The sequence below is a fragment of the Prionailurus viverrinus genome, chromosome B3, assembly GCF_022837055.1.
Source record: "Prionailurus viverrinus isolate Anna chromosome B3, UM_Priviv_1.0, whole genome shotgun sequence".
NCBI lineage: Eukaryota > Metazoa > Chordata > Mammalia > Carnivora > Felidae > Prionailurus > Prionailurus viverrinus.
The window spans coordinates 107401077-107426083 of NC_062566.1; the positions used below are offsets into that span (position 1 = coordinate 107401077).

At 35.1% G+C, this 25007-nt stretch overlaps 1 protein-coding gene across 16 annotated transcripts in view; it reads left to right on the plus strand.

The window, feature by feature from the left end:
• FUT8 (fucosyltransferase 8) overlaps positions 1-25007 on the plus strand; it is a 310512-nt gene that overhangs the window by 133544 nt on the left and 151961 nt on the right. For all 16 annotated transcript variants that reach the window (XM_047862655.1, XM_047862657.1, XM_047862658.1 and 13 more), the window contains one exon: positions 17662-18089. In XM_047862655.1, coding sequence (XP_047718611.1) covers positions 17887-18089 — 203 coding nt within the window. In that variant the 5' untranslated portion in view covers positions 17662-17886. The remainder of the gene's footprint in view (positions 1-17661; positions 18090-25007) is intronic.

Consider the following 25007-nt stretch of genomic DNA (forward strand, 5'->3'; position numbering starts at 1 on the left):
AATTGAATCCTAAATCTTGAATCCAAGAAATAGAAAATCTTCTTAGGCCACTAATAAGAATGAAAGTTGAATTAGGAATCAAAAGTCTCCCAGCACCTAAAAGCCCAAGACCACATGGTTTCATTGGTGAATTCTACCAAACATTAAAAAAACAATTAATGGCCATCTTTCTCAAAATCTTACAAATAATGGAATGGAGGGAATACATTCAGTATCATTCTTTGAGACTGGGATTACCCTGATAACAAAGCAGGATAAAAATAGTACAAGAACCAAAAAATTTAGTTTGTATGATCTAAGTATTGCTACTCTTTTGACATCCCTTTGTGTGATACATGTTTCTCCACCCTCTCACTTTCAATCTGCAGGTGTCTTTAGGTCTAAAATGAGTCTCTTGTAGGCATATAGATGGGTCTTATATTTTTGTCCATTATGCCACCTTGTGTCTTTTGATTCAAATGATTAGTCCGTTGACATTCAAAGTAATTATTGGTAAATATGTATTTATTGTCATTTTGTTACTTGTTTTTTCATTGTTGCTGGAGCTTTTCTCCAATCCTTTCTTTTCTTTGACACTTTTGGTCACTTTTTCCCACTCAGAGAGTCCCCTTTAATATTTCTTGCAAAGCTGGTTTAGTTGTCATGAACTCCTTTAGTTTTTATTTGTCTGGGAAATTCTTTTTTTTTTTATTTAAAAAAAAATTTTTTTTTTTCAACGTTTATTTATTTTTGGGACAGAGAGAGACAGAGCATGAACGGGGGAGGGGCAGAGAGAGAGGGAGACACAGAATCGGAAACAGGCTCCAGGTTCTGAGCCATCAGCCCAGAGCCTGACGCGGGGCTCGAACTCCCGGACTGCGAGATCGTGACCTGGCTGAAGTCGGACGCTTAACCGACTGCGCCACCCAGGCGCCCCTGTCTGGGAAATTCTTTATCTCTCCTTTTCTGAATGATAGACTTGCTGGAAAGAGTATTGTTGGCTGCAGATTTTTTCCATTCAGCACTTTGAGTATATCATGCATCCTTCTGGCTAGGTTTCTGTTGAGAAATCTCCAGCTAGCCTAGTGGGTTTTTCCTTGTAAGTTATGGATTTCTTTGGTCTTGCTGCTTTCAAGATTTTTTCATTATCACTGTATTTTGCAAATTTAATTAACAATATGTCTTTGGTCTAAGCCTGCTTTTGTTAATTTTTTAAAATATTTGAGAGACAGAGACAGAAACAGAGAGACAGAGCATGAGTGGAGGAGGGGCAGAGAGATAGAGGGAGACACAGAATCTGAAGCAGGGTCCAGGCTCTGAGCTGTCAGCACAGAGCCCAATGTAGGGCTTGAACCCATAAGCAATGAGATCATGACCTGAGCCGAAGTTGGATGCTTAACCCACTGAGCCACCCAGGTGCCCCTGCTTTTGTTGATTTTAATGGGCATTCTCTGTGACTCCTGGACTTACGTGTCTGTTTTCCTTCCCCAGATTAGGGAATTTTTTTCCTGCTATTATTTCTTGAAATAAAATTTCTCTCTCTTCTTCTTCTGGGGCTCCTATAATACAAATGTTATTGTGTTTCATTTAGTCACTGAGTTCCTAAGTCTTTGTGTTGCATGATTCTTCTTTCTCTCTTTGGTTCAGCTTCATTATTTTCTAGTATTTTGTTTCTGGACTCTGCAGTTTATCATGAATTGGCTTGAATGCAAGTCTTTGGTTTGAAATTATTTTGGATATATTTCCTTCTGAGCATCTAGCTTTGACATTTTCTGCATATAAAAATGAATGAATGAATATGCATATGAAAATGCCTTTGAAACTTAGTTCTAATTCTTTATGTAATTCTTTATCAAAATCTTGATTTTAAAACTTGATTTTAATTTTGTTTTGCCTAGGATTTTAACCATAGGTATTAAATAAATATATGCACACTTGGGTAATATTCTTGCATTTAGGTTTTCATTCAACACATATTAATAAAGGTCTTGGCTCTGATTAGGCATGGTGCTCTAAGTCCCTGTTCTACTAGTGCATACCTTTTAATATTGGAAGTAAATAAGCCAGTAAGTGTTGTGATAGAGAATAATGGAGGATGGTGAGTGTTTTTTTAAAAAGATAAGGTGTTGTATTCTTGTAGGGTGTTGCAGCCATTCTCCTTTCTTGCTTTCAGGGCCCCAGTTTTGTTTTGAAGCCTATCCTTATGGATAAATCCTGATTAGTCTTAAACCGTAATGGTAATCCCATTCCATTTGTCAGTGATTCATTTTGTGAGGCACAGGTGAGTCAGTCTTGGATAATCAGATATGCAGATCTTCTGGGGGAGACTTCTGTCAGTAGTTTCCTCTTCCTTAAAATGAGGCAGACTAAAGGAGATTACCAGTTGTTCTTTGGTAATGTACCATAAATAACTACATGTAGCTGGGTTTGAGGCAGCTAACTTGTTCATGAAGAGTGCTAGCCTAAGGACAGAGGCTGACATGCCTGAGGGGTTTATTTAGTTTATTTAGTCTCTCCAAAAATTGATTTTTTTTTTTTTAATTAAAAAAAATTTTTTTTTTCAACGTTTTTTATTTATTTTTGGGACAGAGAGAGACAGAGCATGAACGGGGGAGGGGCAGAGAGAGAGGGAGACACAGAATCGGAAACAGGCTCCAGGCTCTGAGCCATCAGCCCAGAGCCTGAGGCGGGGCTCCAACTCCCGGACTGCGAGATCGTGACCTGGCTGAAGTCGGACGCTTAACCAACTGCGCCACCCAGGCGCCCCAAAAATTGATTTTGAGAGACTAAATAAACTTTTTATCTACTGAGAAATTACAATTTCCTTATCTTTAAAGCTACTTTGAATTAGATTTTCTCTCCTTTATGGTAATATGTTGTAATTGATACAGGTTCTCAGGAACTGTCTCTGAAAAGAGGTGACATTTATTTAAGTAGAGATCTGAATTACAAGAATGAACCAAAGGAATTGCAGTCCAGGTAGAAGGAATAGCAAGAACAAAGGTCCCATGATAGATAAGAAGTTGGCGTAAGGGTAGTATACCTAGTTTCTATTGACCATGGGAAGGATAATAGTAACTGATACTTATAAATTGCATTGCAGTTTACAAATCTCCTGTACGTACATTATTTCATGTGATCTTTACGGTGAAAATATTTACCAACCATTTTATAGTTGGGTAAACTGCCCATATATTTATAGCTAGTCATTAAAGAAACCAATCAAATAAATATTGTGTAGTACTGGCTAATCAGACAAAATGGTAAGGGTATACATTCTATTTGAATTTTTTATATTACCGCTTTTTAGCAGTTTTAATTTATTCAGGGCCAAAAGTACAGATGCCAAGGCCAGATTTCTGGACCCGTTTGAATAGTACAAATTAATTGCATCAGTAAACACAACCTGGTGTGTTATCTTGAGTTAAGGTGAGTGAGATACTCCTGATAGAGACCTCATAAATGTGATTATTTGTTTGCACTTCATAATGAGGAAGATTAATTTCTAAGATATTGGCTGGTTTCAGTGAATTTAAATAGAGTATTTTGTGCTTATGTATTCAGGATGCCTAGCATTTTAAATTCATATGTGCATATAGTGTGACCTTACTGATAAGCAATGTGAAAGTTTGATAGATGACTCTGTAAGTAATGAATTAAAATTGAATTTTTATAGTCTTAGTAGGGGCTATATGAAAATTTCCTTTTCTGTCCTTCCTTCCCCTTCCCTGCTTTCCCCTCCCCTGCTTTCCCCTCCCTGGCATTCTTACCTCCCTTTTTCCACTTTCTTCCTCCCTCCCTTTATTTTACATTTCAGTTTATTTGGTTTTACCAAGTGCTTTAACATAAGTAAAAGTTGATTTCAACTAACATTAAAAGGTCATTTTAATTTATGATACTATTTTTACTTGTTTTTTTCTACTTTTTTAAATTAATAAACACATAATTTTATAAACTGCCCTTTTTCCATATATGGAGGCTAGACAGTAAGAAATATTTTAAATAAATTCTGTAACAGTACTTAATTTGAAAATGAATATAGATCAAATGAGAAGACATTTAAAGCGTTGCGTGTTTGGTAACTAGGATTGAATTGAACTCTGTATGTATAGGGGCTTTTTAAATATTTGTACTTTATAATAGATAACTAGCTTTTCTCTAAAAGTTTTATTTATGTTTCTCTTTATCAACATGATGCCTTTAAAATGTAATAGGTATGCTTAACCCCTGCTACATTATGGTAATCATTAATTAAATCTGTTTAAATTTGTTGAATAAATTATTTTACTTTTCTGTTGTAGTTTTCAGTTTTTTACAGTGAATTACTTCAAGAAACAGTCTGTAGTAATAATTTGGTTTTTACTCTTTCCAGGAAGAAAGTAAATTCTTCTAAAGATGATAACCCTCTGAACTATATATTTTATAATAATAATAACTAGTATGTATTTTAATTTAGGGAATCATTATTTTGAATATTTGTGATTATTTCTTTTGTTTTGAGAAAGGGTTAGACTACTAAAAAGATTCAACACAATTTCTCTATGGTTTGTTAATTGTATTACTAGTGATTTGAATCGGTATTTACGGTTTTTGAAATGTATGAGAAATACAATCTTCACGTTACACTTGGATTGAATTGATTATATCAATAGAATAATTACCTTTGAAATTTTTTATTCAGAAAAGAATGTACAGTGATTTTGCTGAAAAAAAATATTTCATTGATATCCAAGATGCAAGCACATAATTTAGCCATTTAGTGAATTAGCAGTCTTCGGTTATTGACCTTTGCAATTACATTCACAAATTGGAGACTGTTTAAACTTTCTCTTAAAATGTTTTTCAACTTTATTGAAACATAATTTGCATCAAGTAAATGTACCCATATCAAGTGTACAGTTAGATGATTTTTCTCAAATTTATAACTTCATGTACCTGTCATTCCCCTTTTTCATCAGTCACAGCTTGCTCCTTGGCACTATGTATTAGTTTCTTTGTTCTAAAATTTCATATTAATGTGTACTTTTTTTGTCCCTGGTATCTTTTGCCAGGCATGTTATTGAGATTCATCCATGTTGTTGTGTATATTAGTAGTTTGTTTCTTTTTACTGAATACTATTCTATTATATGAATGTGTCACAATTTGTTTATCCATTCATGTGTTGTAAGATACTTGAATTTTTTCAGAATTTTGGCTCTTATAATAAAGTAGCTGTGAACATTCTTGTTCAAGACTTTGCGTAGGTCTTTGTTTCCCTTTAAGAGTGGAATTGTTGAGTTATATGGCAAAATATATTTAGCTTTTCATGAAGCTAATTTTTTTTTCTTTTCTAGAAAAACTTATATAAAATTCCTGTTACATCTTCTGTACATATGTCTGGTAGAATTCACAAATTAAGCCAAATGGGCCTGGTGTCTTCTTTTTGGGAAGGTTTATAAATATATATTCAACATCTTTAATAGTTATGAGGCTATACAGATTCAGATTGTTAATTTTTGATTGAGCTTTGTTTTTGTTTCTTTTAAGAAATTTATGCCTTTCTTCTTAGGCTCCACACCTAGTGTGGAGGCTGCTTATAAAAATAAAGGAACTAAGTTTGCCAGTTGCAGGTCTGGCTTTGTATTTGTTGACACAAAGTTGCTTACCATATTCTCTTATCTTTTTGTAGCGTCTGTAGTAATGCTCCCTCTTCCGTTCCTAATATTGGCAACTTATGTCTTATTTTTCTCTCTCCCCTTGATTAGTTCAGCTGAAATATTATTAATTTTATAGGTCTTTTCAAGGAACTTGTATCCATTTTTTTTCTAATGCTTATCTGTTTTATATTTCATGGGTAGGGTTTACATTTTGAACCTTTTTACCTATTTCACCAAACTTTCAAATATTGTAATACTTCTTGAAGGATAATGTAGGAACTTCAATACTGTATCTTTCCTTTTTCTTCCTGTCATCCTTTATTATTATTGTCATACATTTTATGACATTGTTATATGTCCCATGATACTTTGTCATAAAAGAATCATTTATTTTAAAATAAGTTAATATGAGGAAGTTTCAATTATACTTACCATACATTTAATATGTCTGTTTAAATCCATTGTTTATGTTCACATATCCAATTACAATCATCCTGAAAAACATCCTTTTACATATATCTTGTAATACATATCTGCCACCTACAAGTTCTTTCAGCTTTTGATTTTTGAAGATGTACTTGTTTTGCCTTTATTTTAAAAAAGAAACTTTTATTTTGGAATAATTTTAGAATTACAGGAAGTTTGTGAAGAAAGTACAGAAGTTTCAATATATTCCTTGCCCATGTTTCCCTAATGTTAATATCTTACATAGCTTTGCTAAATTGTCAAACTAATAAATTAACAGTGGTGCAATATTATTAATTAAACTACAAGTCATATTTGGGGCAGTGTCCCTTTCTCTTCTAAGATCTAATCCAGGATACCATGTTGCATTTACTCATTATGTCTCCTTGGTCTTTTCAAATCTTTTGACAGTTTCTTAGTTGTTTCATGATTTCTATGACCTTGATAGTTTTGAAGAGTATGTATGGGTCAGGTGTCTTGTTGAATGATCCTCTGGCATTTTTCTCATTATTAGAATGAAGGTATGGGTTTGGAGATGCATACTACAGAGATGATGTGCCCTTCTTCAGTACCCTTTAGAATTGTTCCATCACTGTAAAAATTTCCCCTGTGGCCCCTTTGTAATCAGCCTCTCCTTGCATCTTGAATCTCCTTCCATTTTATTGCTGAGTAATATTCCTTGGTTTTATCAGAGTTAAATTCATTCACCTGTTGAAGGCCATCTCAATTTTTTCCAGATTTTTTCTATTATATATAAAGCTACTGTAAACATTTGAGTATTAGATTTTGTGAGAACATAAGCTTTTATACCTCTTGAGTTGATATCTAGGAGTGGCAATCTGGGGTAAGTGTAGTTTTAACTTTGAATCCTAAAACTACTGTAAGAAAACATAGGAGAAAATATATGTGACCTTGGATTTGGGATTGAACTTTTATATATAATATCAAAACCACAATTAGAAAAGAATAAATTGTATTTCATCAAAAACCTTAAAATTTTTGTTGTATGTAAGACACTCTTAAGAGAATGAAAAGGTAGGTTACCGACTGGGAGAAAATACTTGAAAAGTCACATACCTGATAAAAGTATTTGTATGTAGACTATATAAATGACTCTTAAATCTCAACAATAAACAGTCTAATATACAAATGGCAAAAAGATCACAATAGACATTTCACCAAAGAGGATATATGGATGGCAAATAAACACATGAAAACATAATCACATTTCTTAATGTCATTTGTTATTAGGGAAACTGGATGCAAATTGAAACCACACCAAGATACCACCACACAATATTAGAATTGCTTTAAAAAATTGAGAGTCCCAAATGCTGGGAAGATTGTGGAGTAAGAGGAACTCTCATTCATTGCTGGGGATAAGTCAGAATGATCAGCTACTTTGGAGTACAGTTTGGCTCCTCCTCCTCCTCCCCCTCGTCCTCCTCCTCCTCCCCCCCCTCGTTCTCCTCCTCCTCCCCCCCCTCGTTCTCCTCCCCCTTCCCCTCCCCCTCCCCCTTCTCCTTCTAACACACATTTTCCTTATGACACAACAGTCCCACTCTAGGGTATTTACCCAAGTTAAGTGAAACCTTAAGTTCACAGAAAACTGCTTTTATCTTTGAAAATATTTCCACTACATAACAAAGTGTAGTTTTGCCATTTTTTTTATTTTAGCACTTGTAAAAGATGTTCGATTGCCCACTAATTTGTACTTTTTTCTAAGAAGCCCCCTGAAATTCTTTTTACCATGTTTGCATTTTTCTCTGTAATTATTTTTCTCTTCTAAATTATGATTTTATTTGTATTGTAAAATACATTGGAAATTCTGCATATGCCTATGACTAAGCTTATTTTCAGTGTACATTACTTTAAGTTGGATGACAGATTTTGTTCTGAGAAATCCTTTTTCAAGCTGAGTGCCAAAATGGGGAAATGCTGGTAGATTCCTGGCCCTGAAGGTAATGATGTAAATTGCTTTCTTGCAGTGATGATGGATGACTTTTATTTGAGTTTTATACCCAAAAGTTTTCAGTTCATGATGATACAGCTCTGGTGTTAGCTGTGCAGCACCATAATATCTAACCTAGGGTCAGTGCTATAAATTGGCAGCTTTAAATTTTTCTTTTTTATCAAATCTCCTTCAGATTTTTTTTCTGAATATTTTTCTCTTTGGATAATTTTTAAAAATTAACATATAACATTATATTAATTTCAGGTGTACAATATCATGATTTGATATTTGTATATATTATGAAATGATCACCACAATAAGTCTAGTTAACATTTGTCACCATACAGTTGTTAAATAGTCTTTTCCTTGTGATGATATTTTTTATTACACTGTTTTCAAATCCACTGAACTTCTCCTCTGTAGCATCTAATCTGCTCTTTAATCTTTTCCAAGACAATTTTTAAACATTTGATTTTTTTCTTTAGTTATAGAAGTTGCATTTTTTTGTTGTGGTTTTTATTTCTTTTCTAGTTTTCAAATTTACATCCTGGCATATATTTTTAGTAATTGTTTTAGTTTTCTTGTATGCTATCATCAGCTCTTAGGGGTTTGTTTTAAACTGACTTTCTTCAGAGTCACATTTTCCTCCTTATTGGCATCATGCTAAAAGCACAGTTTTATGGGGGTAAAAGTAATTCATAATTTATTAAGCCATATTTCTGTTAATGGGCAGTTATATTTTTTTCCAGCATGGAAATATTGGAAAAATGTTGTAAATGCATTTTGTTCATGTGTTAAAATTCCTGTAGTGGAATTTCTCATCAAAGGGCATGTTCATGTAAGTACTGGATGTATGATGCCATATTTCCCTTTGCACAATGTATAAGTGTATATATACTTATATTAGTTAAATAAGTACCGATTGATTTTTGAGTTTAGAACACCACCCTCTTACGAACATGGTTCATAGCAGAACAAGTCTTTGTTCTGACCCTTAGTCAGTCAGTTCTGTAGCATATTTTCATGTGCTCATCTTTTGGCCTTAGCAATAAAGTGAAGCCTCTTGAATGTAATTCTTGGAAACATCTGCACATAGTCATATGCTAAAGGAAGTGGCTATTGGTCATTTTCATATTTGTTAGAGATAAGAATAGTCCATTTGACATTGTTATGAATGGTACTGCATTTGTTGTTATTTTTAACAGAATGATTAAACTAGTTCTTTTAGAAATGTATTAGGTGGTATAGTCCATATTCAGTTTCTCACTGTATCACTCAGTATGTTGGTTGCTGCAAGAAGAGGCTTTTATGAGGTTGTTTCTGTTCAATTATTTTCCTTTGCAATTAGAATGCATTAGAATATTACTTCTTGAGGGCAGAGACTTTAGTCTGTCTTGTTCACTGCTACAATCCACTGTCTAGGACAGTGTCTTTTATATGATAGGGACTTATTAAGTATTTTTTGAGTGAATGAGTGATTGAATTACGGTGTTTTATACAGATAAAGTACCTGGTAGATTTGTTCCACGTGTTCTCTATTACAAATGATGATAAGAACCATACTATCTATTTTAAAATAAATAGAGCTTAGTATATAAATAACTACACTGAGTGAAGTAACTTATTAGAAGGTAAACTACTAACTGGTGGCACAGGAGAGTTCGTTTCAGAAATGGTCACCATAATGAACAAAGACCTTTGCTCATACCATTTCTCTTATCTCAAATGTGCTCCCTTCTCTGTTGCAACTGTGAAACTCCCCCTTTCTTTTCAAGATACTAAATTATGTCCTATCTCAGAAAGCCCAAAGATATCTAAATTAGATATCTTATGTTCATCCTTTCTGTTTCATATTTTGAATTACACTTTTTAAAAAATTTTGTCTCCACTATCGGATTTTTCATACTTATTTTTATTTTCTAAATTATTTGTTGCTCTGGAAGAGTCCTGGCTGATACTTAATGAGATGATGGAAGTGTTCCAAATCTGTACCATTCACAGTGGTAGCCATAGGCACAAGTGGCTATTGAACGATTGAATTATGACTGAGGATACATTTATAATTTTAATTCTAATTAAAAAAATTTTTTAATGTTTTATTTATTTTTGAGAGAGAGAACACTGAGCAGGGGAGGGGCAGAGAGAGAGGAGGATAGAGATCTAAAGTGGGCTTTGCGTTGACAGCAGTGAGCCTGATGTGGTTCTCGAACTCACGAACCTGTGAGATCATGACTTGAGCTGAAGTCTGCAGCTCAACCTACTGAACCACCCAGGCTTTCCATTCTAATTTAAATAATTGCATGTGGCTAGTGACAATTGAAGCAGACAGTGCAGCTCTAGGGCTTACAATATACATTTTTAAGTTCTCAGTCTAATATATAGTGAGAACTTTACTACAGTGCACTCCCATTTCCTCCCTCCTCTCCTTTTGTGTTTGTGTATTCTACAGATTTGTAAACCTAGTGATACATTATTGTCATTTGTGAATTAGCTATTTATTGTTATTAAGTTAAGGGGAAATATGTCGTTATTTTCTTTAGATTTTACCATTTTTGGTGCTGTTTTTTTCTTTGTGTAGATCCATATTTCCACATAGTATCCTCCTCCTCCTACTTGAAAGACTTCATTTAACTTTTTATATGTAGTGCGGTTTTGCTGGCACAGAGTATTTTTCAGCACCCTCTCCCCCCTTTTCTTCTCCTGGAAACAACTAACTTTTGGAAGATATTTTCACTGGTTGTAAGTTGGCCTTCTCCCCACTCCCATTCTCCCCACCCAGTATTTTTTTTTTTTAATGTTTTTAACGTTTATTTATTTTTGAGAGAGAGAGAGAGATAGAGAGACAGAGTGTGAGCTGGGGAGGGGCAGAGAGAGGGAGAGACAGAATCTGAAGCAGGCTCTAGCACAGAGCCCGATGCGGGACTCGAACTAATTAGCTGTGAGATCATGACCTGACCCGAAGTCAGACTCTTAACCAACTCAGCCACCCACCCAGGCGCCCCCTCCCTACCCAGTATTTTAAAGAAGTTGCTCCATTGTCTTCTGGTTGACATTGTTTTTCATAAGAAGTATGTTCTTATTCTTTGTTTATCTGTATGTTAAGTTTTTTCCCTAGCTACCTGCAAGATTTTCTTTGTTTTTCAGCAGCTTTGCCTACCTTTTAAATTTATCCTTCCAGCAGTTTTCTTCATTTCTTAGATTTGTGGTTTATCATTCATTCATTTTAGAAAATTCTCAGCTAACATCTTTTAAAATGTATTTTTTGCCTCATTTTTTATCCTCTCTGCAGCTCCAGTTACGTATGTTTCAGATCATCCTCCCACAGCTTTTGAGTTCCTTTTTTTCCCAGTCTTTTTTTCCTCTTCGGGTTTTATTTTGTATAATATCTGTGACCTCTTGTCATGTTCACTGATTCGTTTTCACTTTTGTCCAGTTTTCTTATAGGCCTGTTTAAGGTCCTCTGATATTTTATTTTTGTTTATTTGGTATTTCAACTGCTGAATCCATTAGTTCATGTATGTTGTCCACATTTATCACAGATTTTTTAATGTTTAGTTATAATTATTCTAAATTTTCTGTCTGGTAGTTCTAACATCTAGTTCATTTATGATTCTGGTTCTGGTGTTTGCTTTATCTCTTGAAAATGGTTTGTTACATCTTGCCTTTTTTTTTTTTTTTTTTTTTTTTTTATGTCTCATGATTTATGTTGCATGCCAGACATTTTAAGGACAGAGCAGTAAAGACTGAGGTGAATGGTTATGCCCAGAAATGGGCACGTTTCTTCTTTGAGGCTGTTTGTTTATGTATGGATGGGGATGGGGTCATTCCAGTCAGTGATTGAGTTGTTGTTTTTGCAGTTGTTCCCTTCACTGAATCAGAGACTTAAAACTCTTGCAGTAGTCAAATGCTGCTACCTCATTCTTGCTGTGGGGCCTTGGAGTGCCAAGATCTTTTGCTCAATATTCTAGTACATCCTTAGCCTTTAGCATGTCATTGGATGCCTGCATCACAAAATGATCTCTCTCAGTGTTCTTTGTAATTTTTGATTAGTTGTTGGAGAGTGTGAACTTTATATTGTTGACTGTATTTTGTTGTCTTTCTTGAAAGAATTTGATAGACAATTTAATTTGCTTTTGGATCACCTTGGTCTTTCTGTAGCTTGTTTTTAAGTTTTGTTATAGCTTTTGTCAGCCTAATCTTTATTCTATGGCTGGAGTCATTAAACTTTTCACTCATGAGCTAAAGCTGGTCGACAGAGTGTTTTTGTATAGCTTTTGAGCTAAAATTGGATTTTACATTCTTAAAGGGCTATAAAGAAATAAAAAATAAAAACAAAAATATATGGTAGAGACTGTATGTGTTGCAAATAGCTTGTGATATTTATTATCTTGTTCTTTAGAGACAATTTTCTGATCCCTACTCTACGGCTTACTTAACTTTAACTTCTAAGATGTTTTATTTCTTGGCTTTCTGCTGAATGCCCTAGATTTTCTATGTGGCATTTTCATTTTATGTGGGTGGGACTCCTAGGTTTTCCCCTTTATACGATCTCTGAGAGATGTTCATTTTTCATTTACCTAGTATTTAATTTTTCTTTCCTTGATAATTGTTCTTTGCCAGCCTTGTGAGACTTCTGCATGTAGAGCCTAGTATCTAGCCAAAGACTAAAGGATCACTTATGCCAATTTTGGGACCCTTTTCTCTGGGCAACTCCCTCCTCTTTAATATACTGACTTGTAGATCCTCTCCCCTTAAACTTTTATTTTTATTTTTTTTAAATTTTTTTTTTCAACGTTTATTTATTTTTGGGACAGAGAGAGACAGAGCATGAACGGGGGAGGGGCAGAGAGAGAGGGAGACAGAATCGGAAACAGGCTCCAGGTTCTGAGCCATCAGCCCAGAGCCTGACGCGGGGCTCGAACTCACGGACCGCGAGATCGTGACCTGGCTGAAGTCGGACGCTTAACCGACTGTGCCACCCAGGCGCCCCTCCCCTTAAACTTTTAAACTGTAGTCTCTATCTTATCACCTCAGGAAGATAGCTGTGCTTTGCCTGGGTTCTCCCCTTTTGTGGGGGTGTTCAGTAAATTTTATGCAGAAAGCTGGAGTAATTATAGGGCTTACCTTTGATTGTTAATCTCATCTCAGGCATCACAGTCTTGCCTGACCATTGCCCAATCTCTGAAAACAGTTTTTCTGAATATTTAGGTTTTCTAGTTGTTTATGTGTGAGGGCAAATCTAGTACTAGTTATTCTGACATGGTTGGAAGTGGAACTCTGTTTAGCAAATATTAAGAAAAATGGCCTTTACACTTTTAGTATGGTATAAAACTAAGCTATAAATTGAGTTTAACTTTTATGGTATTTGTAAGATGTGTTAGCAGGATATATAAGAAAATGTGATTAAGATTCAATTCTGTCTGGTATCTGGAATGCCTACTCCGTGCCTTAGACTTTGGACAACTTGCTGTGAACAGAAAGAATAACACATGAACTGAACACCAGGCATTCAGCCCCAGTAAGAAGTTGGCATGTATATTAATTATCTATTGTTACATAACAAATTGCCCTAAGACTGAGTGGTTTAAAACAGTTATTATCTGCTGGCCAAGAATCTGGGCATGGCTTAGCTAGATCATCTGGCTTATGGTCTTTCAAAAGCCTGAAATCAAAATGTGAACCAAGCTGTAGTCACATCAAAGTTTGACAGGTGCAGGATCCATTTCCAGGCTTACTCATGTGGTCGTTGGCAGATTCAGTTCCATTCCACATGGGCCTTTTCAAATGGCAGCATCAAAGTAAACAAGAAGAGAGAATGTGAGCAAGAAAGAAATATCAGTGTTTTGTAAACTTATCTCAGAAGTGAAATCATATCACTTTGCTGTATTCTAAGAAGCAAGTCACTAGGTCCAGCCCACATTCAGGAGGTGGAGATTACACAGGGCATGAGTACAGGACACCGGGATCATTGGCATCTATTTTAGAAACTGCCTATGATAATATATGGTATATAAATTATACAAAATATTATAAATGAGTCTAAAATAATGTAACAGCATTAACATATGTAGCATAAGAAAAATTCACTAGTGATATGCTAACTGCTTCCCAAGATTATTTTGTCTACGCCTCTTTTAGTATTCTGTGGGAGAGGTAGTATGTATTATATCCATTTTACAGAAAAAGAAATTGAACGTCAGTAAGGTTACCTAGCTGTGATATAGAAGAACAACACTCTAGTCTAGGCTTTGCCTATTCTAGTACCCATGTTTTTAATCTCCATATCGTATCAGCATTAAAATAGTATTACCTTTTATTGAGCACCTCTTATGGGCCCAGCATTATAGTAAGTGCATTATATATTAATGCCATCTAAGCCTCAGAGCAACTTTATTAAAGCTCTCAGTTTTACTGATTATATACTTTAGCTTTCAGATTCAAGAAATTACTTTGAAAAATTACATATATATTTTTTTGTTTCAGAGACATTAAGCAAATGTAACCCAAAGAATCTCTGTAAATACAAAAAAAAAATCATTTAAATACCCATTACCTTAAAAAAAAAGTGGTATTCACTAATTAAATAAATTTGTGTAAGGAAGCCTGACACATTTCAATCCACTTAATATCCTGAAAAAAAAATATATATATATATATTCTGCAGATGAAAGGTGGTATGTGAATCTCAAATAAGAATGAATTAATAAATACTTAACCCACTCCTAGAAGAAATCTCAACAAACACTACTATACAAATTTTAGTCAGAAATTAGCTCATGTAGTTAATGTTGAAATCTTTCTTACTAATAAATTTGAAATATTTTCACTAATATTGAGAAAATCATTTTCTCATGTTTGAAAGGTAACCATAAGTTGATGTTATGGCCTTTTAGACCAATATATTGTAATTTTTTAAATATTTATTTACTTTTGAGAGAAAGAGAGACAGATACACGTGTAAGCAGGGGAGGGGCAGAGAGAGAGGGAGACCCAGAATCCAAGGCAGGTTCCAGGCTCTGAGCTGTCAGCACAGAGCCCAACGCAGGGCTCGAGCTCACAGACCGCAAGATCATGACCTGAGCTGAAGTTGGACGCTTGACTGAGCCACCCAGGTGCCCCGTAGACCAATATATTTTAAATATTTGAGGGTGTCTTGTGAGACATGTGTTGATAATAATAAATCCTAAAGCTTATGGATGTCTTTTATTTTTGAACTGTTTTCCTCATAATAGCACTGTCTTACTTTCTACATTTAGATTCGCTTTCTTAAGTGGAGTATAAAATGACACTTGAGGCTAATGTGCATGAATTGTGTAATATATCATACTACCATATGTCATGTATGATATCCTTCACTCATTCACTTATTTACTCAAAAATTTTATTAGTACTTACTAAGGGTCAAATACTGCTCTAAGTACTTAGGATACATCAGTGAACAAAATGGAGAAATATCATGGAGTTTACATTTTAACAGACATAGTTGATAGTTTAAACAATAGGCAGTAAACACAGTAAGGAAGCAGGCATTCATTATGGATAGGGTAAAAAATTCTATACCAACTTTTAAACCATGCTAAGGAAAATTACATAGAAAACTACTTGATGTTCAGCTTGGCTTGTTTTTTTCTGATTTCATGTTTAAATACTAGCCAAGAACAATAAAATTGGGAAGCATTCTCTTCCAAAAACAGAATGCAGGGGTGCCTGGATGGCTGTGTCAGTTAAGCACCCAGCTTTTGAGTTTGGCTCAGATCATGATCTTATGGTTCCTGAGATTGAGCCCTGCATCAGGCTCTGGGTTGACATAATGGAGCCTGCTTGGGATTCTCTCTCCCTCTCTCTCTGCCTCTCCCCCACTCACGCTTACATGCTCGTGCGCTCTCTCAAAATAAATAAATAAACTTAAAAGAAAAGTGCAAATGATGCTATTAAGAAAATGACCATGTTTTGCTCCTACAACAATTTTTTTAAAAATGCTTTTATTTATTTTTGAGAGAGAGAGACAGAGCATGAGTAGAGGAGGGGCAGAGAGAGACACACAGAATCTGAAGAAGGCTCCAGGCTCTGAGATGTCAGCTTGGAGCCTAACATGGGGCTCGAACCCACGAACTGTGAGATCATGACCTGATCTGAAGTCGGATGCTTAACCAACTGAGCCACCCAGGTGCCCCATCTCCTAAAACAATTTTTAATGAGTTTTTACAACTTCTGTAATGTCAATATTACTACGTTGTGAAATGTGGTAATTTAATATTTTGGTTATTTTTGATGATGGTTTATAAGAATTTAAGGTATTTTATGTAACAAGATTTATGTTTCTGTAGACTTCTGTTTCTATTTGAGTTATTATAGTTTTGCTGGCTTTGAAAAATTATAATTTTTAATTGTAATTTTAATAAAATGTTACAGCACATCTTTCTATTGTTATTTAAATGATGTCTTTAGAAAGCTATCTTCTCTTTTGTTTATCACAGTTATGTTTCTAAGTTAACTTTTGCTATGAAGGGAAAGATTAAAAAAATTAATATCTTATTGGTATAGTTTGGAATTAACTAGACTATATTATGGATTCAGCATATGGTATAACAGCAATTTACAATGTTGCATATATTGTCACCCACAATATTATTAACTCAGATTTAATAGCTTCTTTTGTTGACTTACTGAATTAAATCCATACCTTAAACCATCAGTGGATTCATTTTTTAATTTGCTTTGTAACTAGTAAACTCTGAATACCTGTATTTTTCTATATAGCATGAAAAGTAGGCATCATATGACTGATCTTTGATCTGCCTATAATTTTTTTCTTGGGGAAAAAACTGTTTTGTTTCTAAAGAGGATTCTAAGCCAGATGATAAAGTGACAAATGAAACCCACAGCCACGCCTGAGAAAGTATGTGCACTTGTAATTAAGATGCACAGTGACTAAGATATAATTGGTATAGGCTTATGTTGCAATTATTGGTATTTTTTAATAAATTGAGGAACGGATAATCTAGCCTAATCTTTATGAGCCTTTGCTTATGATACATGGAGTGGTTACCTGCTGCTTAATGGCTGTGATAACCTTTGCTTATTAGCTAACATACACATCACTTTTAGAATTTATCAGTGACACTCTGTCTGTCACCTGCAGGGTTAAGTAGTATAAAATAGTATACTCAACCTGCAGTTGAGTAGTGAGATGGAGGGGGATGGAGTCAAGATCTTACAGGAATGAATTCACTCATACAGAGAACATGTTTCTGTTTGAGTTAATGGAAACATTAGACCAAAATATGTAGTTGAATACATTTTGTTTGGTTTTGATTGCTTATTCAAAGATACAGTCTTTTGATCTCCATATGTGATCTATTGACAATGATGTATGAAGGAAAAGTGATGATGGCACTTAGAGGACTTTCAAGCTTAGAGCTAATTAATTAATCTGGTAGAGCCCTAGTATATATACATAGTTGATTTAATAGGCAGATATGAAAACTTTTGCCTTTTACTTATTATTAGGCAGTTAGGTTATCTGCCAGTCAACACCAGAGTGTTTCCTCCAACTCCATGAATCTCAGCATATGCTATTTTCCATATCCTAAATAATTTAAATACGTTTCTTACTCTTTCCACAGCATGTAGAGTCCATGAAGCACAAGACAGTAAAGCTTCTTACTCATACCACCAGGAGGATCTCCTTGAAAGATTCGCTACAGGACTACCAGAGACACAAATTCTCTGAAGCATGATGTGTTGAAACAACAAAAGGCTACTGCTTACGCACTAGCTACAAACAGACTTAAGATGTTTCCAATTCTTTGAGCTCCGGGAAGCCAGGGGAGTGAGTTGAAAATCTGAAAATGCGGCCATGGACTGGTTCCTGGCGTTGGATTATGCTCATTCTTTTTGCCTGGGGGACCTTGCTGTTTTATATAGGTGGTCACTTGGTACGAGATAATGACCACCCTGATCACTCTAGCCGAGAACTGTCCAAGATTCTGGCAAAGCTTGAACGCTTAAAACAGCAAAATGAAGATTTGAGGCGAATGGCTGAATCTCTCCGGTAGGTTCTGAAAATGAAGGAAGAATGATGAAGTATTGTACTTTGTTTTTAGTTTCAGGGCTTCATTCATCGATTAAAAAATACTTAATGATTTTTTTAAACTGTTTTTGTAAAAATTTAAATATTTTAGTGAGATACTTTTTATACCAATTCTATATAAATAGAGAATTTCTCCATAGTGTCAAAACTTATTTTGCATACAGATTTTAATATAGAAAAACCATGCCATTTAATTTATGTTTTTATACTTCATTTATAGTTGTCTTCAGCATTTTGAATAATTTTGATACATTAAATACAAACTTTGTATGATTTAAATTAGTACATATTAAAAATTTTATTATATGGACTATAACAATGACATTTATAATAATTGGGAGACTGAGTCAGTCTAAATATAACTTATTAAAATGAAGAAACAAAAATTCATCATTAAATAAAACAACTGGATCTGGAACCTAGGGAATTGTTATTGTTGCTGCTTCTAGTCTATTAAAAAATGTGCCATGTATGTTGGAAGGCATCACCTGTTAGGAAATACAAAATCTTGTATTTTCAGGGAACAAATAATTCCTAAATTCTAGTTCCTCTGCTTTATATATGAAGGTGATTATGTGTTTAGTGCCTGCTGTCTCTCAAGCTAGAATTTGAAGATTTGAGATGAAGAGTCATTACTCTAGAGTTGGTAATTGACCCTAAGAGAGGTAGTGTAGAGAAAAAGAGGACAGAATTTATTCCCTTTTGAGAAAGATACATTGAAGAGTAGAAGGTGAAAGCATCCTACTGTGCATAGAGCCTTCAGAGCAGATGGGGAAGGAGAGAGGGAGAATGCTAGGGTGTGGAAGATGAGTAGCAGTCTGTGAAAAAAGAATGTAGTTGGCAGAGTCACATGCTTTTGGAGCTTGAGGGAAGACTTCTATGGTTCTCCGATTCCCCTACCTTCCCACTGCCACTGCCCGTGCACTCTTTCTTTGGAACTCACTTCTTTCTCTCAACTTTTTTCTTCACCATAATATTATTTTTGGTCCTTTTATGTTCTATGGAAGAAAATGCTAGGTTTTAAGAATTTTATACAATGAATGAAAAATTATTCCTGTCATTTGTAGAAGTAGTACCATGCGGTAAAATACAAAGTAATTAGGGATTAGAAAGTGGACAGAGAACTTCTTGCATTTATATATCCTTTTATTTCCTTTTGGGCGGGAGCCTGGGAGTATCATGGAGAAGGTGATCTCTCAATAGAGTCTTACTCAGTCATTTGTTATGAGAATCAAAGGTTGATAATTTAGAGGTTAATAATAATAGCTGTCATTTATCAAGTTTATCATGTGCCAGGTACTGTGCCAAGGGCTTTGCTTGGATTATCTCATTAAATTTCATAAATTTCTTTATGAGATGCCGGTACTATTTTTATAACCATTTTACAGATGAGGTATGAAAGGGATATTAAGTAATTTAATTTTTCCCAAAGTTATACTTTCCACAAGTGGTGGAGCTTACTTTGCTTCCTAGCAGTATGACCTGAAAGCCTGGACTCTGATGAAATGTGTTGGCTCTGTGAATAGAAACCAGAGAGAAGTCACTGATTCAGAAATCTCAACTAAAATCTCATGTAGGAGATCGCCAAGAGTAGATGCTGGGCTAATTGATTTTGGGATATGCTTTGATTGTAGTAAAATCTTATTCTACATCCTGGGAATCATTGCTTCTTGGAAAAGATTTTGCTTCTTAACAATTTAGGCTCGTAAATAATTGATTATTTTTCTCCTCATTCCAACTTCAATACTGATACTTCAGCTGGTTTATTTCTGACTGCCAAGTATTTTGTTTGTATTGCATGAAAGAAAGCTTGCCTGTAATAATAGTTGTTTCTTCTGTGGAGTGATCTTTGGGTTTTGTAAGCCACTTTATTTATATTCATTTGTGTTGAAATTAAATTCTCAACTACTGTGTTCAAATGTAGAGACAACTAAGAGCTGAGACAGTACGTCATGCTTTAATACTGTAAATATAATCTGAAAACACGGTTTGAGTTAGTTTTTATAGAGAGAGCTGTAATTTTAGGAAAAAAGTAATTATTTTCCCTCATTAGGGACAAAAACCTCCTCAGGTCTTTCCATCAACTTTACGGGTAGGGACATTTGTGTTTTAGCCAGAGGGATTCCATTTTAGAAACCCTGGCATAAAAGGAAGAACAGTAGATGTGCTACTGGTGTTGGTGTTTTTTCCCTCTCTCATTGTAACATTTTGTACCCAATTTGCTATGTCTTTTTCTTATTAAAAAAAAAAAATGTGTTCATAAGCTAGACCAAAAAGGAGTAATTCATATGTCTGTAAAACTAGGTCATTTCTTTCAGATGAGGCATATGGATTGGGTTTGGAAAGCAACTCAGAAGCTTGAAATTACAATTTTTAAGATTTAGGACACTAGTTTTAAAACCATCTAACCAGTTCTTCAGCTAGAATTTGATAATTTTGTTGATTGTACTACATATTTAGGAAAATAATTTAAAAATCATTATTCTGAGGGATACAAATGTTTATGCACAAAGTTTGGGAGGTTGGGGGGTGTGTATGTGTGTGTGTGTGTCTAATTCTGACTTATTGATGAATAATTTTTATACATTAAAATTCTTTTTTTTTTTTTTTTTTTTAGCACATAGGTGTATGAATTGTGGCAAATACTTACAGTCGTGTAACTACCACCACAATTAAATTATAGAAGAATTCTACCTCCCACCAGAATTCTGTTGTGCCCATTTGTGGTCAAATTCTAGCCTTACCTTCTGTCCCTAATACCCACTGATCTATTTTCTCCTGCATTTTATTCTGTTCCTAAGTAGAATAATGTGGTTTGTCTCCTTTTGTATCTTTTTTAAAAAAAATTTTTAAAAATGTTTATTTATTTTTGAGATAGACACAGAGCATGAACAGGGGAGGGTCAGAGAGAGAGGGAGACACAGAATCTGAAGTAGCCTCCAGGCTCTGAGCTGTCAGCATAGAGCCCGACGCGGGGCTCGAACTCACGGACTGTGAGATCATGACCAGAGCCGAAGTCAGATGCTTAACCGACTGAGCCACCCAGGCGCCCCTGTATCTTTTTTTTTTTCATTTAGTATAATGTACTTGGGATTCATTAATGTTATTGTGTGTATTGGTAGTTTTTTTTCTTTTTCCTGAGTATTATTTTAATTCCTTTTTATTTTTTTATTTAAAAAAATTTTTTTTTTCTAATGTTTATTTATTTTTGAGAGAGACAGAGACAGAATGCGAGTGGGTTAGGGGCAGAGAAAGAGGGAGACACAGAATCTGAAGCAGGCTCCAGGCTCCGAGCCATCGGCACAGAGCCCGGTGTGGGGCTCGAACTCACAGAGTTGTGAGATCATGACCTGAGCCAAAGTCAGACGCTCAACCAACTGAGCCACCCAGGTGCCCCTTAATTCCTTTTTAATACTGAGTAGTATTCGACAGTATTGATGTATCACAGTATTGTTGTCTTTTTTTTTTTTTTTTTTGATGTATTAACCAGTTAAAGGATGTTAGGGTTGTTTTTGTTTTTGGACAATTATGAACAAAGCTGTTATAACATTTGCTCTATAGCTCTTTGCAGGAACGTAAGTTTTTATTTCTCTCAGGTAAATATCTAGGAGTGGGGTGGCTGGGTCATTTGAGTGCATTTTTAATTTTTTAAGAAGTTTCCCAAATGTTTTTCAGTTTATCTGCATCGTTTTGCATTCCTACCAACAATGCTTGGGAGTTCCAGTTGCTCTCACTTTTAGCACTTGCTATTGTTAGTTATTTTTATTTTAGCTGTTTTAACAGAAATGTAGTATTATCTCACTGTAGCTTCAACTTGCATTTCTTTTTTTCTTTAATGTTTATTTATTTTGAGAGAGATACAGAGCCCTAGTGGGGGAGGGGCAGAGAGAAGGGGAAAGAGGAAGAATCGCAAGCAGGCTCTGTGCTCTCAGTGCAAAGCCTGATGCAGGCCGAACTTATGACCTATGAGATCATGACCTCAGCCAAAATCAAGAGTCTGATGCTCAATGGACTGAGCTACCCAGCTGCCCCTCAGTTTGCATTTCTATCATGGCTAATGGTGTTGAACATTTTTTTCATGTGCTTAATTGCCATTCTTCTGTGAGGTGTCTGTTCACATTTGTTACCTATTTTTTAAAAGCTGAGGTTTTGTATTAAAGTTTGTTTTCTTATTGCATTCTTTTTTTAAAAAAAAATTTTTTTTTCAACGTTTATTTATTTTTGGGACAGAGAGAAACAGAGCATGAACGGGGGAGGGGCAGAGAGAGAGGGAGACACAGAATCGGAAACAGGCTCCAGGTTCTGAGCCATCAGCCCAGAGCCTGACGCGGGGCTCGAACTCCCGGACCGCGAGATCGTGACCTGGCTGAAGTCGGACGCTTAACCGACTGCGCCACCCAGGCGCCCCTTATTGCATTCTTTTTAAAAATTGGGTTTATATACAACGTAAAATTATGTGTATACACACACACACACACACACACACACACATACACACACATATGTAATATAAGATAAAGTAAAAACCCAGTGACTTAAAACAAAATTTCATTAATTTAAGTTGTCCTCAACTGGGTTGTTTTTCTAATCTGGGGTTGCTCTTGTGGTTGCTACATTGTGGTAAGGCAGTCCAGATGACCTCACTCATTAGCTGGGGCTGTCAGTTGCTCCCTTCCATGTAGCTTTTCCAGCAGGATAGTCCAGGTGTCTTATATAGTAGTGTTCCAAGAGGGCAAGAGCAGAAAAAGGCCAAGTATCCAAAGTCACACAGTGTCCCTTCTGTCACCTTCTACTAGTGTATGCAAGTGAAAGGGACACTCCATATTCAGGGCAGAGAAAGAGGAACTGCAAAGAATGTGTAGCCATATTTAACCCACAATTCTCCTTTCCAGAAGTACTGGAGTAGGTCAAATCATCGTGGTTCTGACAGCTAGAGTTTAGTTTAGACTTTGTGGGTAGTAATAGGGAGGTACGGTTGGATTTTTAGCAGAGGAATGACACATTGAAAATGGTTGAGTAAGATTTAGATTTTCAGGTGAATTTGGGGCATGTGCCTCATTGGAATGAAATTAACTAGGAAACATAGTATTAATCTAGACATGAGGTGATACTGACCTAGATTAAATTAATGATTGAATTTTTTGGTTTGGGAACCAATGTACATCTGCTTATTTTCCCATGTTTTCTCTGTGCTCTTACTTGTCTTTCTGCAGACATCGCTTTCTTACTTGTTAATTGCCAGCATGTTAGGTAAATATGTCATAGTCTTTCTTTTAAAAACTTAGAGATCATCACTTTCTTAGCCTGCCATTCTATAGGAATGCCTTTACATGCTTCATGTTTGTTTTATCTCAACCTTTAATAATATGAAATTACTGTCGGTTCACAGAATTTTTGCTTCTTGGAATTTGAATCTGCCCCATTGCCTCTCAGTCATGGTTGACATTTAGCAGAAAATACCTAGAAAATTATTGAAACTTGTTCAAAAGCCCTTGAGCAGTGCGCCATAAGCAGGCCAGATGTTGCAACTGGACAGAACTTGTAAAATCTAAAGAGTACTTAATTGACAGCTTTCCTTTTAACTTAATTCATTTTTGTTCTAGGTCCATTTATTTTTGAGATTACAACTTAAAGAAAATTCAAATGTGACTTTGTGACCTAATAAGGTTGTTTGTTTGAGTCAGGAAAACAGAAGAAATTTCTTCTGGAATTTAGATGCTAGCTGTAAACTATACATTTACAAACCACAAAGAATGTATAATTAATTTAGGGATTATCTCTTTTTCTGAGCTATGCAGTAATTTTCCCAGATGGATTAGAGCCAATGCATGACTCTTCTGGTGGAAAATTTGACTGAGATAACAGAAGTGTGGAACATTGACATGGGTAGAAAGGAAACTGATGGGGTGTTTCATCTGTTCATCTGATGGGGTTTACTTCTGTTCAAGAAGTTGGTATTAGGAAGTAGGGATGTCTTTGTTCCTGTTGGTTGATTGGAAAATTTACTCTAGGCTCTCATCTCTGTAACTGCTCATCTCTCATGTAAAGAGTATACTTACATTCCTAGAACAAGTGAATAGGTTGGAATGTATAGAGCACCTGCCATCTACTTGTAACCTTCCCTTATATATGTGGTTTTCATTTTTGCAACCCTGCATCCATTATTCCTTATGCTATTAAGAGTATCTTATTTTTCCTTAGGGAAACTGTTGCTTCCCTGTGTGAGAATATTTTAATGAGATTTGTGGTCAAGATTCCTAGCCTTTCCAGTCTGACAAACAAATGCTTTCTCCCTGGAATTTTTACTAGCCTTTTTATATATTGCTGGATTAAATTTGCCAGTGTTTTATTTCAGAACTTTTTTCTATGTTAAACAAGACATGTATACCTGTAGTTTTTCCTTCTTGCAATGCCTTTTGGGTTTTGGTAGCAAGGTTATGCAGGGAAGTTCTATTCTCTGGAAGGTTTTGTATAAAGTTGGTATTCATTCTATTTTAAATCTTTGTTAGAATTCTACCAGCAAAGCCCTCTGGGTCTAGAGTCTTTTGAGGGGTGTGCAAGGGTTGAGTTGGGGAGTGAAAGAGGACATGGGAAGGTTTTAAATTCTGGATTTGATCTTTTTAATAGAAATTGGACTCTTCATATTTTCTATTTTTTCTTATGTCAGTTTTGGTAAGTTGTGTTTTTCAAGGAATGTGTACATTTTATCAACATTTTCAAATGCCTTAACATAAAGTTGTTCATAATGACTTTTTAATATTCTTCTCCACACCTGTGGTACCTGTAGTAATGTCCTTCTTTTCATTCCTGATACTGATTATTTTTGTTTACTCCTTTTATCTTGCTAAGAGTTTATCATTTTCATTTACCGTTTCCAAG